The 16435-nt window shown below is 38.0% G+C and overlaps 1 protein-coding gene across 1 annotated transcript; it reads left to right on the forward strand.

Annotated features, from left to right (window-relative positions):
• The first annotated feature begins 716 nt into the window (after positions 1 to 716).
• On the forward strand, positions 717 to 15747 carry LOC139131175 (ubiquitin-conjugating enzyme E2 A-like). Its single transcript, XM_070697146.1, is given in 6 exon segments — positions 717 to 900; positions 1083 to 1163; positions 7007 to 7032; positions 7878 to 7967; positions 11098 to 11186; positions 13379 to 15747. Coding segments are annotated over 6 exon segments (465 nt in total). The 5' UTR covers positions 717 to 856; the 3' UTR covers positions 13514 to 15747.
• The last annotated feature ends 688 nt before the right edge of the window (positions 15748 to 16435 follow it).

A 16435-nucleotide genomic window follows, 5' to 3' on the forward strand; every position in this document is an offset into this window, starting at 1 on the left:
GAAATTTGGGATAGGGGGGTCACCCTGTTTTCAAAATTTGGAATAGGGGGGTCAGCCACTTTTTGACGTCGGCAAAAAATAATCCACCGGCCCCCCTCCGGCCGAAGAAACTGACCAGTCCCTAAGTCTTGCAAAAAATTCACAGACACGGTTGCTGTAAACTTTAGAGGTATCGCGAGTGCGCATAGGCGACTGAGAGGAAAGGTACATGCATATACTAGGTAGGGGGTGAGATCGAGAACGTTGACCTCTGTATTTTAACAAAATACGCAACACAATCTAAACACCACTATCATTCTACACACAGAAAATAGAAGAAAGAGAAGGCCAAACATAAACAAACAGACATGCTAAAAACAACGAAAAAAATGATTGCCGGAGTCGCTGTGCTTTGTCTTTATTGATTACAACAAATTAAAATTTTTGGACTCTTTTCATTTATTTCCACTTTCACACTTTGAATAAATATTAAAGTTTAGGTTTACGATTTCCGGTTTGCGAAGCCATGATTTGAATTACTTAATAAGAGTATGAGCCCATCCATACCGGTCAAGAGGCTCGATCACAGTGTCACCTCGAGCACAAATGATGCAATCGTCATACTCCCTCCTCATGCATTCATAGCCTCACCATATCGACACGCCCTCTTTGTTGTCTAGAGAATTCATGGTGCATTGTGGGTAAATGACGTTTAGGTATTTAACACAAAGAAACTGCCCGGATGCATGACGTCACACTCCACAACGGGTTTTCTGAGTAATAGAGGAGAGATAGAAGGAAATTCACGTATTTTATTTGTAATTTACACATCAACTGGGCCATAATTTAGAAGTTTTAAGGTTTGGTTTACTTCACAATGTCAACTCCTGCTAGAAGGCGGTTAATGAGGGATTTTAAAAGGTAAGAATACAATAGTAAAATCGAATTCTGTATTGTGTTTGCTGTTTGTTTTGACCGGTGCAGTAGAACCAGAGGGAAAACCAACATGGCGGACTCCTGTCGGTTCAATTATGTCACGTCACTTTATGAGATTTCTTGCGATATACTTTATCAATGTTATATTTTACTGTGTCACTACACAGGTTACAAGAAGACCCTCCAGCGGGTGTCAGCGGTGCACCGTCAGAAAATAACATTATGCTATGGAATGCCGTCATATTTGGGTGAGTCTTCACCAACTGGCGTTGCACAATCACAACTAACTTTGCGGAATAATTGGAGCATTGCTACAGCCCAAGCTAGGCCTCCGCTGTCTTTGCTAGCTCAAATAAATTCAAAATGTAGTTTAGCGACGGATAGGGGTCTCTAATCCATTGTATTACGCTCGTAATTGCTTCAGTCGTTAGAAGCTCCCATTTGTTCGTCTGCTGTTGTTTTGCACTTTGAACACAGGCGAGTCGTGCGTCAGAACGGATGGATAATTTGTTGACACAGCTATTTTGTTTACGTTGTGTTGTGCTGGATTTTTACAACATGACGAAAGCCTAACGACTTCGATGTTAATATAAGAATATTGTGCTTCAACAAAAGAACTCATCACCAGCACTACTTCCTCTTTTTTCCGTCTTTTCATTCTTGTCTTCGTGCAGTGTCGTAACGTGATGTCCTAGATAGGTATGTGACGTCCGTGGAACTGGTGACTTTGTGTGACGCAGTGTTTACAAACTTTCTTGTTGAGTCACATGCACTTCCTTGGAGGTTTTTTGGTCATAGAGAATAGTGACTTTCATATTGCTAATCCCTCGTTTCCGCCTGTTCGTCGTGTCTCATGTCTATATTTCTCATTCATTTGTGGGGGAGGCCCATTTCTGTAATTTTGTTTCGGTCACGCAATATATATGTCAAATAACTGGATTCTACAAGTTACAACAACTGCCGTGCCAATTGGGTGCACATGCTCATTTTAGTTGTTCCGTTTTTCGTCGTTGTTTACAAACACAGGTAAATTGTTGTGTGAACTAAAGCGAAGTACAAAGTACGTTACTTCTGTGTGTCAGCGTGGTTTCTATACCACTGGTATATGATAATTGATATCCATCTTCAAGGCTACTGTTGCTGTGAATTGCAATGCATACAGTCAAGCATTTTCCAAGATAGACTTGGATTCTGTAATTTTTGCCCTTGCTAGAGATGATGTTCACCTACACCCCTATGAACAGTGGGAAAAACCCTCTCCCCCCATTTTGTCAGTCATTACCTAGTGTTTTCTCCATATTATGATTTACCTGACTTATAGTTTTAATAACATTACCACTTGCACATGAAACCAGTTTTATGTTGAATTGTAGTTTGTATCTCAGCAAGTCTAAACATATCAAGGAAGTTCCAAAACACATGACCAACGTCTCCCCTCCCAAAACACATGCCCAACCACTTCCCTAAATTGTGTTTGTAAACATTGCCATAGCCTGCAACAGTTTTATTTGATAAACAAACAAAAGAAGTCTCATGCACTTGAGTTTTCTTCCAATCTGTGAAATCCGTGTTTCTGAAATCTTGTCACTTCAAATATTAACTTGTCTCAATTTATAACTTGCTTTCACTTTCAAGCCAATCAAGTGTCCAAATATCTTTGTGCGTTTTTTGTTCAAATGTACACTCAGATGAAAGATTTTGGATAGGTTTTAACTGGCTAAGGGAAAATATGACACTTGAAGATACATCCATAATGTGTAATTAACAATTTCAACAAGTATCGGCTTTGGCATGTTCCCCAAGTGTATTCACTTCAGTAAGGTCAAATTGATAATGCTGTTAAGTAGCACCATAGGCAATTACCAGTGAATATGCTCACAAAAATATTTACAAGAATTTTCTGAATCTGAGGGTCAACAAATATCTGCTCAAGTTCTTTTGGACTTTTACTACTCAAACAAAATGTAGGTCAAAGTTACACCTTAGGGACTCTCATTGTGGTTTCATATCTGTGTCATCTTTGTAGCAACAGTCATGCTGATTACAAATATTGTCAATGTAAACCAATTTTCCTATTTGACTGATGCAGCATTACCACTTTTGTAAGAGACACTCATGGCAACAACACAGATTACTCTAGGGTGAGCGTATGATTTTTCAGATCCACAAGCTTCAAGGCATAGGCTAGAAGCCAAAATAAAGATGAGTAGTCAAGACTTTGTTTCCACCAGCCCACGAGTCAACATTTACAGTGTTGGTACAAGCTGAATAATTCACAAACTAATAGACACACTTGTGTACATGTACTAGCCTGGTCATGTAAGTCTATGAGCTTTGGTAGAGAGGGCAATGCTGATCAGTACTTTCCATGGTATTTGTACTGATGTACACTACAAAACAGTGATGTCTGTGCAGTCTCACTGGTGAAAAAAACACCTCAAGATTGACTGGAGATCCGTAGATACTGTGTAGAGCGATACGCTTGGGTAGTGTAACATTTTGTTTTAAAAGATCTACATTTAAATATAAAATGCACAATTAGGAATAGCGCCATTTGCATACCAGACACATGCCTTTACATGCCCGGTTAGCAAATTAGCATTCCCTCATCCTGAATTATTACTCTGCAGGTACTGTTCACTAAAGCTGCCCTGTATGTGCGTTTCATTTCCCCTGAGACGATGGGGAACTTGTCTTTCATGTATTAAATGTGCAGTGTCTTTGTTGGCCATAAAACGAGACAAAATCTCAGGAAACTATCTCTGTTGATGTAAATCATTATCTATTTTTAAAACAGGACATTGTTGTCATAATAGATTCATAGTATTTATGAAGAGAGAATTATCACTGATATATAAATGTACATTCTAATAGCATTGTTTTAAGACTCTAGGAATTTTTCCTTTTCGATGTTATCAGTTATAACTACAGAGCAGAGTTGATGAGTATATTTTGTTGATTTTTATGCCCAAGAATCCAAGCCCCACTAGCTGTAAATAACCTTTTTGTGTGTTTTGAGGTCGTTTTTGTTTCAGTCATCCGATACAGTTTCATGCACTGCACCCAAATTATCATGTCAACACATCTCATATTCTGAACCTCCCAACACAACTTGTATTCTTGTGATGTCCTTCATTGTCAATGACAAATGAATTGTAGTCCTGACTTGAATTTGCCCGGCAACAATAACATTACATATTGTAACACTACATGTTGTGATTGTGATGTTTTGGTTAGGGCGGTAGGGCGGTAAGCAGGTAAATGTCATTGGAGTTCCCCTTGGTGTATCAATGCAATCAGATTACAGATTGTAAGGGGACAGCAGAAATGGTAGAGGGGGTCCAAATCATTTACCATTCCCCCCCCTTCCCCCCTTTAACAAAGCCACTGGTTTATAGTTACTATTTCAGCATATGTTTTGGAGAGAAATAAGAAAATAGACTTGTTTACCAGGATTATAATAAAAACAAGAGTCATCAACAGTTACAGTTCCTATGGTTCCTTTATTTACATCTATGGCAGTATGAATTTGATTACAGTTAACTGTATTTTCTTGGATTTGTAAGAAATCTATAGTATGAATGTTTTCTCTGTTTTGTTATAAATAGATTGTTTCCTGATCACTTTAACACTTACCCTTAAAGGGCTAGTTTCGACAACTTATGATTTTTTCTTTATTTTTGTTTTGAATTACTATTGTAAGTTCTTGTTCTACTTTCCAATGCATGTTGAAACACAGACTATTTAGTCTGTCAATAGAGCGTCTACAGGGATTACCCTGGCTCAAGAACGGCATGAGATAAAATCGCACATGAAAAAAAACAGTGGGAGAATTTCAAAGTCTGTGGGAACCGGACCTAACTTTCCCTGATTTTCTGCATATTGGTTAATTTGCATAACAATACACTCAGTGAGTCAGTTTTCGGACGACCTGAGTTTTCAGACATTTAATGACATGCTGTTCGTTATACTCACTTCGCTCCGTTTTGATAGCGTTTTACAAGTCATGCTACAGCATATTAAGTCACGTGACGCTGCCGTCCCGTTTTGGATTTTTTTGGTAAAAGCTATTTCGGGCTACAAACTTGGTAAAGTTAGCCACACCGTACGGTACGAGGTGTCGAACGCAACACACAGGGACAGCCCGTGTCCGATATCTAGCAGCGCTATACACGTTGAAATATAGTTGCGTCGTCCATGGATTAAACGTAACTAATTATCACGAAATATTTCCATATAGTTTTCTAAACACATCGAAATTGAAAATCGGGGTTCGAAGTTTCAAAATAACTATATTTAGCCCCTTATCACATTCAAAATACGACATCCGATTACACACACTCAACATGGGGGCAAAAATTTGGCAACTTTGACCCCCTAAATGCCACTTCTGTCGGTGTTAACAGTTTGCGGATAAACACAATAAAGTTTCGAAGGGTATGGTAATAAGATTTCGTATTGCTGGTCATTTATGAAACGGCTTTGGGCGAAATTCACCACCCTGTCTGAAAACTGTCACACTGAGTGTAGTTGTAATCGGAGGCGATCAAATCCATACTTTATAGTGCAGGAGTAACGGAAGTACAGTAGTCCAGAATAGTGCATTTTCGTTTTTTCTTCGCACTACCACTCGTACTGGACACGAATGTTCCTTTGAAAGCACCATTTTGAGCGACGACAACACACTGTACATCAGCAATGAACACTTGCTGTATTGACTCCAATGATTTGTCAATGAACGCAAAACTGCCTGTTGGCAACCAATCACAAACGCTGTTGAAACGGGTAACTCTGCAACAGCTTTTTTCTAGCGTAATTATAGTGCTCTCTACGGCGACACAATGAGTTGTTCTGTACTGAAAACCTGCCAAATGTTACCGATGAATTTAGATCGCGTAAAGGTATCACGTACGCGCCATTTGAATTATCGGCGCGACTTTTTTGCCCAATTGATTTTTCTGAATGCGATTTTTCTGATTTTTGAGCGTAAATATCGCGTTATCGCGCCCCAAAGTGATCCCTGGTCTATAACATGAAAAATGTGCTGTTATTGTTTTCATTTGAATTCTTATGTGGACCGGAATTCACTTGTCCATAATAACAATGCAGTCTGCACATGTAAAAGCTGACTTGACAAACTGAATACTGTGTATCTCAACATGCTTTCGGGAGTAGAACAAGAAACAGTAGTTGATATTAAAAGTAAAAATAGTGAAAAAATCGTCAAAATTTACCGCCACTGGCCCTTTGAAAATCTTAATCAAGCTACCTTCTTGTTGTTGTTCAGTATGAACTGTTTGTGAGGTGGCACATATCTCTAGACCAAAATTGGAGTATTCACATGTTGAACAGCCTTACTTTTAAAGCAACATTTTTTAAATGTTATAGAATTGATTCCAATTACCCATGAAAGTTATGTAGGATTGTAGTGATTGATTAAGCAAATGTCTGTAAATTGCCAGTTTATTCCAATCCATGAAACAGCCTTACATTGTGTAGATTTACAATCCTGGAGCGCACACTGGTGCATGCATGCAAGTATGTTCACCACACCAAATCTAAGCCACTTTTCCATGTTAGCTTTAGCGTGGTATCAAATCTAAGACCCAGTTTACCATCTTTAACATTTTGCAAAATTTTGTATTTGAGGTATGATGTGCCATTGATGTTGCGTTTGCTGGCTCGTCTTTCACAATCAGCACTGCTCAAAGCTCCAACGTTAATAGTTTCAACATAAAATGCAGTGCAGTGCCATGTAGGTCTGTAAAGCGGCCAGTTTTCTACAAGGAAGTGACAAACATTTCTTTTGTACCGGACCTGACCGAATTTAATGGGTGTAGAGGAATTTATCATGTGTTAAAATTTTCATATTTGACGCAAAGACAGACCTTCAGCTTGAAAAACATGTCATGCTCATCACACATGTACAAGCGTAGACAACATTCCAACACACACACACACGCTTTAATTCATACACAAAGTAGGGTACATGCTCACAAAGCAGAACTATGAAACATTATCTTCTGGTAGTGTTTTCCTCAACATGCTGAAGTTGGCAAGTAACCTAACCCACCTCTGTTTTCTCTTTCAGGCCTCATGATACACCTTTTGAAGATGGTAAGTACAAATTCGTCGGCAAACTTGTCTGGTCTTTTATCGTTCTCATAAACTTTCAACCAAAGGGAATTTTATGGCATTTTTCTTTTCAGTTCAGGGCCGTACAAGTATTTGATGTCTGTTTTCAATTATACTAAGGGACTCTGATACATGTATTTCAAATGTTGTGTGCATTGAGCTGTCCACTGTAATGATCCATGTAGCAGGATTTTTGAAGGTCACATTGGGAGACGGTGCCATCTATGTGATTCTGTTATCTACATAAAAAGAATGGTTTTCCTCTGACTGTGATACTGTAATGAGATTTCAAGAGTTTGAAAACAGGGAGGACTGATTATTGATATTGTTATACTGCCTAGGTATGAGGGTTTGTGGCCGGGGCTGTCCAACCATTTACTTTTATTATTGTGCCTAGTAAAATGCTAACTGTGGTTTTTGGAACAATTCAAATTGGAAGCACATCATAGGTTGAATTTACAGGGAGTGGGATGGGTGGGGGATGTCATGTAGGATGTGAGATACATTGTAACCGAACCTAACACCCAAAAAAGGGAGCCATATCAAAAATGAGTTACCATTGGGTAGCATGTTGTTTTGGAATACTTCTGAACTGCTAGCTCATAAAGAAAATAATGTACAATATCAGCCAAGAAAGTAAATACATCAAGTATTTACCGTTTCTCCTGATGAGATTGCTCAAGAATTCTCAAAGGTGTAAAGCACAAGGAAAAAAGTACTTGGTTGTTGGCCCCAATACAGGCATGTTGTCGCTGTAAATTGTATCTTCTCCACCAACTTTTGCAAGTGAATAACATGCCATTTTCTTGCTGTTTTCTTTCTTGCAGGTACTTTTAAATTACAAATAGAATTTACAGAAGAATATCCAAACAAACCACCTACAGTTCGGTTTATTTTCTAAATGTTTCATCCAAATGGTGAGTTGACATGTTATCAGATGGGCCTTCAGCAGGGCCATTTTGAGAGAGTGCTCGTTTGTGTGTGGCAAATAAGCACATTACTTCAAGTGGAAGTTCATAACATAGATGAATTAATGTGTAAAGTAGTTGCCTCCATAATTAAAGTGTCAAGTGCTCAATGACAAGGGTGCTTACATGTGATTTTCCCACCCTTGATGCTGTGGCTGTGTTGTAAGCAAGTCTTCGGAAATAGAATGAAAAGAGAGCAAGCATTAAAATACTTGTTTGTAAGAGGCCCTCGTATATTCTTGGACTGTTGCCACCATGTTTTGGCTTCCACAGCATCAGGAAAAAAATTGGAGTTATGTGACAGCAAAGCATCTGTTGAAATTGTGTATTTCTTTGAGCACTTTCGCCGAACTGGCATTCAGTTTTACCCCACCGTACCCTATGGTAGGGTTTGACCCACATTTAACATATCGGCAAGCAAGGTTGCACGGCTGACAGCTAAATATTCTACCTGCTGTGAACCAGAACAGAATCCTATTCACACTTTACAAAAGACAAAAATATCTTGTTAACCAGACAGAGTTTCCCACATACCACAGTGAATAACACATCTTGTCATTTGATGTGCTTTGATATGAGCGTATGTCAGGAAGTGACTTTAAAGCTGCCTGTTTGGACAGGAGACTGCATGCTTTAATCGAGATTTTTCTGTTGCCATCAGAGAGAGCAAAAGTATAATTTCTTCTGCAAGGTTCAGTGCTTTGAATTCATATAGGCAATGTAACAGTGAAACGTTCACAGGATAGAAAGTACCACATTTCATACACTTTATGATCCCTCATACCAAAGTTGAGATCAAAATCCAATATCATATTATTTACCTTGGCCGCTTCAGAGAAACTTGGACAATTGACTTGAGGCTTTCATTGATATTCTGTTTTATAGGCTAAAGTCTCATTCCTCAATTTTCCCAATCACTATTTGATCTTTTTCTTCCCCATCATAAATTTTTCTTTTAAGTCCAGAAGACCGTGTCCTCCGAGAAGGACATGCAACAATAATCGTGACGACTTTATGCAAATCTCTAAGGCAATAATGTCACCATCATATTCTGTGGACAGTTATAGATTGGGTTCATTTTGAATCTTGCCATTGTTCACATTTCAAATTGTAAGGATGCAGGAGGTGTGGTTTCTTCTGAATTGACACGCAGTTTGCGCTGTGTTAGAATAGAGGAACTGAGCAGCAGGTTCAATCCTGTGTTTCACTGGTAATTTCCTTTCTCTTACCATTCCTTTCATAAGGACATATTGAAACCCACCCTGTACGGTGCATGTTGGGGTGAATTGTTGTATGGCTTGGTGTTGATCTGGTATTCCTCAATCTTACCAAAAAGTTTTGTGGTCTATTTCTGTACACCTGTCGATTAGACTTATCCTTGAACTTGTGGCGAATGCCTCTCCTCTTTGTTGACTACATTCCAGAGTTGAACTTCTCAGATCAGAGATTTGATTCTTTCAGTCATGTGTAGACAGCAGCATCAGTAGACTTTAAATCGTTGTTGAGCAAGGGTCTTATCGCAGTCAGATGAAATTGGTAAAAAGCCTCCAAAACATGATTTGGGCTTGATTTTCCCTGTCTTGTCAGGTATAGGGCATTGTAAATTCTGTGATTTTTATTGACTTGACCCTTATAGCGATTGTTCAAATCACTTATAGGGATTGTTCAAATCACAACATTATGTGTATCACAGTGGTCTTCATTGTGCCTTGGCTCATACAGTATGCTAATTTCAAATAATTTGACCTGAAAAGGTCTTCCTGAACAAACTGACCATAATATAATGCATGTTATTTAGGCTACATAAATTATAAAACGTATGACCACGGGGCACTGGATAGGGTCAATACACTTTGTTTGTATACCTATACTATCAATGTCGTGTGTGACCATTCAGTAATCTGTTCACTTTCTTGTTCCAGCTCAATTGCTATTTCAGTCACTTCCGTTAACCGTTCGAATTTGTCTCGTGAAATCGTTGTCTTGAAAATTATTCTCCGAAATGAGTAGTTTGCGTGCGACATATATTGTTTACCGAAAGAGTGATCATTGAAATCATGAAGAGTGTTCACAAAATGAAGTAGCCATATTGTTTGAAAGAATAATAGAAAAAAAGACAATCATGTGATCGGTCATGTGTCACAGTTCATTGTTGTTTTGACTAGCATAGTTGGCATAGTTTACGTTCATGCTGTGATCATTTATGTCTTTTAACGTCAAAGTTATCATGTCATATTTATAGGTAGAGTTGATGACTTCTGACCTACAGCGTTACTAGTTATTGTATTGATGATATTGATTTGGGTTTGCAAATCGAATAACAGATGATTTGCATATATCTCTGCCTGTTTGCCTGATTCCTATTGAAACATAATGAAAATAGTATCATGGCCTTCAGGTATTGTCTGTTGGAACAAAGACATTAAAAATGAGAATAGATACAAGCCAAATATCTCTTAGAATTTCTGTGTTCTAAATTTTAATGTGCAGTAAAAGTAATTTTTTGAAAGATTTTGTGTATTGTCACTCATTGCCACAAGTCTTTCAGAATGAATCAAGTAAACAGGCAACATTGATATCTGACAAACCCATCTTTGCATCGCTATTCAAGTGAATGTTTGCATTTCAGTGTGTATGTATGAGAAATTTTATGTGTTCCTTCAAACAAAAGAGCTGTGAAATAACGGGGGAAAACTCATCTGCTTTGTCTGTTGTGTTGACATGTATCTGTACTTGGTGAAAATGGTAGTTCCCACAAGGCAATGATGATTAAACTAAAATCCTATAAGGGATTTTCTTTTTGCGATGATCTCAAGTACTTGTAGATTGTGAAATAGTTGGCACCTAGGAGCTTAATTAATCATCCAATTGTGCCAATTTGATTGTCAGTCTGTTTAAGTCACTCAGGGTCAGGCCCAGGAAAAAAAAAAGAACTTGTCCCTTTGAGAAAAAAAACATTGTTTACATATTTGGAAATATTTCAAGTGCAGAAGTTCTGCTTTACAAATGGAAAAGTTTGCTGTGACAGAAGTATAGAATTCACAAAGTCAGCCCTCTTTCTTATTTCTCCTCCTTACAGTTTATGCAGACGGTAGCATATGTTTGGATATCCTACAAAATCGTTGGAGCCCCACTTACGATGTGTCAGCAATATTAACGTCAATACAGGTAGGTTGAAAGTTTCCAGCGGGTCTACCTGAGTGAATTTTTGAAAGCTAGTGGACTTGTCGGTGGGCACCATTTTAGAACCATGTTATGAACTTCGACTTTTTGTCAGTCGTTGAAACATTGCTCTTGGTGTGCCCTACCCACCTCTTAGAACTTTTCTCTTTGTGGATTTCTCTGTGTACAATTTTTCTCAAAGATTTCTATTTAAGTTAGCATGTGCCTCAAAAGCTAAAGACTTAAAATTTTTGCACAAACTTTTCTGAATGAAACTGTGAACCATTCTCTCATCAAATCAACATTAAAAATTGGGGGTCACCATGCAAAGTTTGGAACTAGCGAAACAAATCACCCAACATTTTGCAATATTTGAAATTCAAAATGGCTGCCATTCCTGTATTAACTCTATGGGGGAAAATATTAAATTTTGGGTTTCTGAAAAAGCCGGTGAAAGTCTTTTATTCTCCAAGAGCTTTAAAATTAGCCCCCACAAGTGGTAGATCAGAAAAGAATTGTAGAAATTTGAGAGTCTGAATATCTGTTTACCTTAAGGTAGCGGTAAAGGCTATTTTTGCACCAATTCTTTTCTCAGAGTTAATGTCAAGTTTCAAGTGTTAGAATCAAGATATTTAGTTCAAATTTTCAGGATAACTCCCTTAGTTAATACTTTCTCAAAAGGATATAAAAATTGTATATTTGTAGCCATGATTTTGAAATATGACACCAATCAATATTAAAATTTAATTTTTCATATTTTTTTACATCTTTGAATTTAATAATAAATTAATATTACCAAATTAGTTATAAATATGTTGACACTATTGATTGTAAGATTTGTACGGCAGGATTTGTAAATAAAATTTGTTTTTATGATTTTACATGGGTTTACATATCAAAAAATTATTAAAAATTCTTTCAAATTTCAAAATGTGATTTTTCAAAAAGTACTTCAAATATAGGAAAATTGTGCCGTACAAATCTTATCTGTAACCTTGTCAATAGGCTGTAAAAATTCCATGTCCATATCTCATTTCAAAGGTTGGATTTAATTGGTATAACATTATGTAGGAAAACTGTTATTCTGTCAAAATTGTTGAAAACAAGCCATATTTGCACCCCTCTTTTGAAGTCAAAGAGCAGTCTTTTTGGTTAATCTCACTTTTGACACCTCTTTGACACTCAAAAAATCTAAAAATGCATTTATAATAGCAGTCACGCATTCTGAATGCAAGCACTGCCTTGTCAAACATTCCTAAAAACAGTAAAAAATGACTTTCCCTTTTCAAACTTTTTTTTAAAAGCTAGGGGACCTCTACCATAGTTAATACACTAAGGACTCCCCAACTTCCTCTTATTTGGTCCGTTTTTCAGAAGTTTCAATGGGCTATAACTCTGCAATGCTTATGACCCCAAATGTCTAGTTTTTTTTATTCCACAGAGAATGTTGACTACTTTCATGTTTTAATAGTTTTATTGAAGTTTATAACTGACGCTCTAGCCTTTACCGCTACCTTAAGTCAGTTTTGGGATTCCCCGCAAACTACCACTGGTCAACCCTACATCTCATGAGTTATGAAAAAAACACTGTGCGTCAGAGGTAGATGAAATGTTCACAGAGGGTAAATGTATTACTGTTATCATCCTGTATGACAGCTCTTGAACGATTTTTTTGCTGGTGGACAGAATTGTCCCCGAGGTTATCGTTCGCCCAGTTAAAGCGATGAAATTCGTTTCTTCGCTTTGATAAAGTGTGTATGTGCGATGTATGATAGTGAGCATGCGTGCGTGAGTGCTTCACGAACTCTACAACGTGTTGAAAGGTCTCAGTCAGAAAAATGTAACAACTTAGCCGGCTATTGAACCACTCTTTTTTGGGAGTGGAGATTTAGCCGACTGGTTCTGTCTCAGGCCTCTCAGCTAGGCGACTGATGCCGTATGTTGTGGGTTCGAATCCGATTGAAAACTATCCGTATTTTAACATGTAATATGATGTAATGATAAATACCGGTGGCCATCATTATACAAGCGAGAGTGTCATGTCACTTGAGTTATGTTAGATGCCAAATGTAATGTATAGGCTGAGATTGCATAGTGTGACATCATCATAGATTGCCTATATGCAACAACTTTTCTGACAGCTATTCTCTGTTTGTTTGTTTTCTTTTCCCTCTCCCCTATGTCCCGTGCCGTTGCAGTCCCTTCTGGATGAGCCGAATCCCAACAGCCCGGCAAATAGTCAAGCAGCTCAGTTGTACCAGGAAAACAGACGGGAATACGAAAAGAGAGTATCGGCCATAGTGGAACAAAGTTGGATGGATGCCACATTATGATAGCTGCTCCACGGGAAAAATGAAAACAAACCCAAGGAATAATAGTCAGTGAAAAAAAAAATACCTAGGGGCAGTGAGATTGTCATATTTACTGACTGTGCCGCATTATGTTACGAAATGGACAGCTTTCACAAATTATGGAGATCCTTTATACTTAAATGTTCCCTTGAATTTGGCTACTCTTTGACCTGCTGCAAGCACAATGGACTTGCTCTTTGACCTATGACCTGGAAACTGAAGATGTTCTGATTTTTGGACGTTGCTACGATACATGCATATTGCATATGTGTGTATATATATGTAATGTTGCAGCTTTCTGCAGCAGCTTTGGAGAACGAGACATTCAGTGATGCCTAAAGTTGATCCGTGTCAACTGTGAACTGTATGGGTGCGTATATCGCTGTGTGTGCTGACAGGGGACAAGCCAGATATTGTAATTTATAAGTGTAAACGATATATAAACTGTTCACAAGCTAGACAAAACAAGTCTTCTTTCATTTCCTAAGAGTATGGGTCTCCGAGTTCCCAATGTGCTCCTAGTTGCAATGCCTCGCCCCTCCAGACTGGAACTGTACGTGTATGTATACTAATAGCCCTGGTGTGCCATTTCATTTGGCTGTCGAAAAATTGTGTTGGTTACTAAACAGTTTCTCATTAAAGATATGATTATAATTATGCAAATTTTTGCTGGACTGTTTTTCATTGAAACAATTGGGGTTTTGGTGACACCCACTTTCGGAGTGAGTAGGCACGGCTTTTTTTTCTGCCCCCCCCTGTTGTTATTTTGTACTTTGTCTTTCCCTGTGCATGAAGTGTAGTAAGAATCAGTTACAGGATGGTTTATGACACACAGTTTAATACTATGTCTACTGCCAATGTCAAGAGAGCATTTAGTCTGTTGGACTTGTCTAACACTGTGTTATCTTGATGTCTTCACACCCGACTTAAAACAAAAAAACATTAAGTAATACATGTAGATACATCGGAAGACATTTGCACTTAACTCTGATACATTTATGCTGTCGTGCCACTCAGAATTCATAGAGAAAACACTGGCAAATTCATAACCCCCCCATTTATTCCCCCTCCCTTTGGAGATGATATTGTGATAGTTCATAATAAGGGGAGGGGATCATGACAGGAATATGGTCCTGGGAGGGGTAATGTAGTTTGTACCATTTGTTCAGATCGGAAGTTGGAGGGGAGGGGGGTCCGTGGTTTGCAAAGCTTACCCAAATCATGAAATTCAACCATAGTCTTAGGAACCGTGCTCTCTAAGCCTTGCATATACACAAAAGTAAACAATGGGTAGGGTACAGAGCTTTCTGTGGCCAAAAGAAGAATCTTTGTACATTGTCAGATGTCTCAGGACCTGGTTAAAGTGCTTCCCATGCCTGACATAGAGTAGGACTTTGAGTGGAGGCAAGTATAGACAGGAGAAATTTCTCAATTATCAGTAAACACAATTTCTGTCATGGTATATATGTCCAAAGGGCTGTCTGATGTGCAAACATACTCAAAGAGTTGGCACTCAGACTTGTTACAATTTTACATAAAACACGTTGTTAAAAGGCTGACTTAATGAAATTTTAAGAAATGCTGAAAGTGGCTGAAAGAAGCAGAGAAATCCTGGAAGGTTGAGAGACCTTATCATTTATGCCAACATGCAGGGATGTCTTCTGGTTCAACATTAAAAGGGTCCTGCTGTGTGGCTCAAATGTAAAGATTTACTTTGAATTTTCAACAAATATTTTTTTAAACAAATATTTCATCAAAGTCAAGTTCATGCAACTACTATATTAGTTTGTGGACCAAAATGGATGTGGTACTGTAGTACTAGTTCAAATAGTAAATTACACTGTGCACGTTGACAAAGCAAGACAACTGATCGCTCAATTCAATTTTCAGTGTTGTTCAACGCACATGACATTTTCTCCGGTGTAAGCTTGCAAAACCCCTACTGAACAAGTGGTATAATCTCCCTGGCTCCCCGTTTCATGTTCCTGTCTCGACCCCCTCCCCTCCCCCGCCCGTTATAGAGACCAAGGGAGTCATGTTTAATTTATTTGATGAGTGTTATTTATGACTGAGCGAGCTGTTTACATTGAGAAAAAAACATGAGTGGTATAGGCTAGCTAGATTTTCATTCTGTACATAATCTTACACTCTTGATACCCTTTACTAGTCTTGTATCATGTAGGGAAAAATTCAAAAATAAAACAAGTTTCATCAAACGGGGCAGTCACAGTGTTACTTTATTCGGTGGTGGTCAAGTGTTTTGCACCAGAGAGTTTGTTTGCTTCGTTCAACCTCCATTGAAGAGCATGTTTTTGATGTCGGGGTTTACAGTAATAACAATACTAGGACAATGAAATTCCTTGAACATACAGCATCAGCATACATGGTGTCTTTGTTCGCTCTGTTGTATAATGATAAGTCTTGAATGAATATGTATGACCAGCTATTAACACAGACTTCCTTTCTAATTCTGTAGAATGAAACAAGCATGTTCACAAAATACACCTGTACCTAAGGCATATTCACAACATAAGACACTTATCATCTGTTAATGCAGACAGTGTGTACAAGGAGATTGAACATCTTTTTCAGTGACACTTAGCACATCATAATAATAAAACTTGATAGTGAATGCAATCATAATAGTTTGTATTCAACAGGTCTTTCTGTTGTACTCCAATATGGTAGTATGCGCCGCGAAAGTGAGACTTGAACTTGTTCAAACTTTCCTCAGTGAAGCTTTCAACCATTCTCTTACCAAATCAAGATTAAAAATAAGGGGTCATTGTGCAAGGTTTGGCACCAGACGAACAAATAACCTATTACATTTACCGAATTGAAATTCAAAATGTCTGCCATCCCTGTGTTATCTCTATGGGGAAGACAAAATTTGAATTTTCAAAA

Source organism: Ptychodera flava, chromosome 4 (assembly GCF_041260155.1).
Source record: "Ptychodera flava strain L36383 chromosome 4, AS_Pfla_20210202, whole genome shotgun sequence".
Lineage (NCBI taxonomy): Eukaryota > Metazoa > Hemichordata > Enteropneusta > Ptychoderidae > Ptychodera > Ptychodera flava.